Source organism: Pundamilia nyererei, unplaced genomic scaffold, assembly GCF_000239375.1.
Source record: "Pundamilia nyererei isolate P.nyererei 1_Seehausen unplaced genomic scaffold, PunNye1.0 scaffold00076, whole genome shotgun sequence".
In the NCBI taxonomy this organism is placed as follows: domain Eukaryota; kingdom Metazoa; phylum Chordata; class Actinopteri; order Cichliformes; family Cichlidae; genus Pundamilia; species Pundamilia nyererei.
In genome coordinates, this window is record NW_005187477.1 from 2,909,428 (window position 1) to 2,911,229 (window position 1,802).

Sequence of the window (1,802 nt, forward strand, 5' to 3'; positions counted from 1 at the left end):
TTTTCTCTGTATCTATGAAGCGCCTTGAGGCGACTTATGTTGTGATTTGGCGCTATATAAATAAAATTGAATTGAATTGAATTGAATTGAATTTTTGTAATTTGTTGTGGGTTTTTTTTAGTTTGTTGCGATTTGCTCTTCCCAGCCACCGTACTATCTGCCTTCACACTAACTACTGATGGTGTTATAACAGAGTCTGTTTCTGCACCCAGCCACCGGAGGTCGTTGCAGGTCAGTGATGAAGTCGTTGAATACTAGCAGGTGAGACATGCCTTGGTCCTCCTGACTTGCCAGGCGGTCACTTTTCAAAAAGTCCACAATGAAGTCATAGAGTTCCACCTCTGTTGCATCATGTCCTGGTAGGTCATCTTCCACCTCATCCTTGATGGTGTCTACAAGCTAGTACAGCACCTCTGTCTTAGCAGTGTTAATAAGCTCATGAAGTTTTCTCTGTATTCCTCGTTGCAGCTCTTGCAAAGCCGCCATTCTGGTACCTCAGATGGAGCAGGCGTAGCACGTTGGTCCAGGACGTTAGTCTTAGTTTATTACTTAATGATTAGCTGCCGCCAAGAGGAGGCACTAATTCCAGACGAGCCCCCACAATGTTGATGTTGGCCCCCCTGGTCTGACAGGTGCCTGGGAGGGGTGCGATCCTAGATCCCGCAACTCAACAAGCTATATAGAAAACCCACTACAACTGAAAACGTTCATTAGCATTGCTATTGTGCACCAGGACAGATTCACATGCAGACTGATGAATTCGGATTCCTTCACTTCATTTGAGCTGCAAATGATTAAGGTCAGCTCTTTGCAAACCTTTTATTGTTTTTTAATTGTTTGAAATCTCGTCCTTGGATAAATGAAAACATTTGTAATTTCAGGAGATATTGTCGCAAGTTAGAACGTTTGTGGAAGACTTCCAAGCTTGAGGTTTATGGGTTACACCTTAAATAATCTTTCCTCTTACTAAATGACATGTAGAAAATGCCAGAACTGAGTATTTTTCACACCTCATAGCTTCAAAAAAGAAAGACCCTAAATTCTTGTTTAAAACAATTAAGAGTATTGTTTCTCCTGATGGTCCTTGTGCACCAGTTCACTCAACGTCTGAATACAATTAGTTTAGGAACTATTTCACAAACAAGGTCACTGCCATCAGGTCCAATATCTCTCCATCATCTTCTCAATATCAAACTTACAATTTGCTCAGCTCTGATACTTGGTCCTCTTTTACTCCTGTTACGTTTCAGGACATCAGAGGCCTGCTTCGTCATATAAAACAGACTTCAAGCCCCCTCGATGTCCTTCCATCTTCACTTTTCACTAGTGTGTTTGATTCCATTGGCCTCTGTATTATGGAAATGATAAATATTTCTCTTCATACTGGCTCAGTCCCCAGCTTCTTTAAACAAGCTGTTGTTGAGCCAGTATTAAAGAAACCTCAGCTGGATCCATGTCTTCCTAACAGTTATAGGCCAATATCCAAATTGCCTTTTATATCGAAGATTTTAGAAAAAGTAGTAGTAGAATAACTTAACTATTTCCTGGATAAAAATGCTGTTATGGACACTTTCCAGTCTGGTTTTCGTAAATTGCATTCCACTGAAACGGCAGCATATCAGCTTCTTAGACCCTTCTGTAAAATCGAGCCTCAGAAACCTCGGTGTCATATTTGACAGCTCGATGTCGCTCGAGCAGCATTCTGAGAAACTGTTTTTATCATTTACACAATATATCAAAACTCAGACTACTGGTGCCAAAGCCTGAACTTGAAATGATTATTCATGTTTTTATTTGCTCCT

At 40.7% G+C, this 1,802-nt stretch overlaps 1 protein-coding gene across 1 annotated transcript in view; it reads right to left on the reverse strand.

Moving 5' to 3' along the window:
* LOC102214994 (olfactory receptor 52K1-like) overlaps nucleotides 1-1,802 on the reverse strand; it is a 22,197-nt gene that overhangs the window by 689 nt on the left and 19,706 nt on the right. Inside the window, exon 3 of the mRNA XM_005737529.1 lies at nucleotides 1-12. This exon is cut by the window's left edge and continues 689 nt beyond it. Coding sequence (XP_005737586.1) covers nucleotides 1-12 — 12 coding nt within the window. The remainder of the gene's footprint in view (nucleotides 13-1,802) is intronic.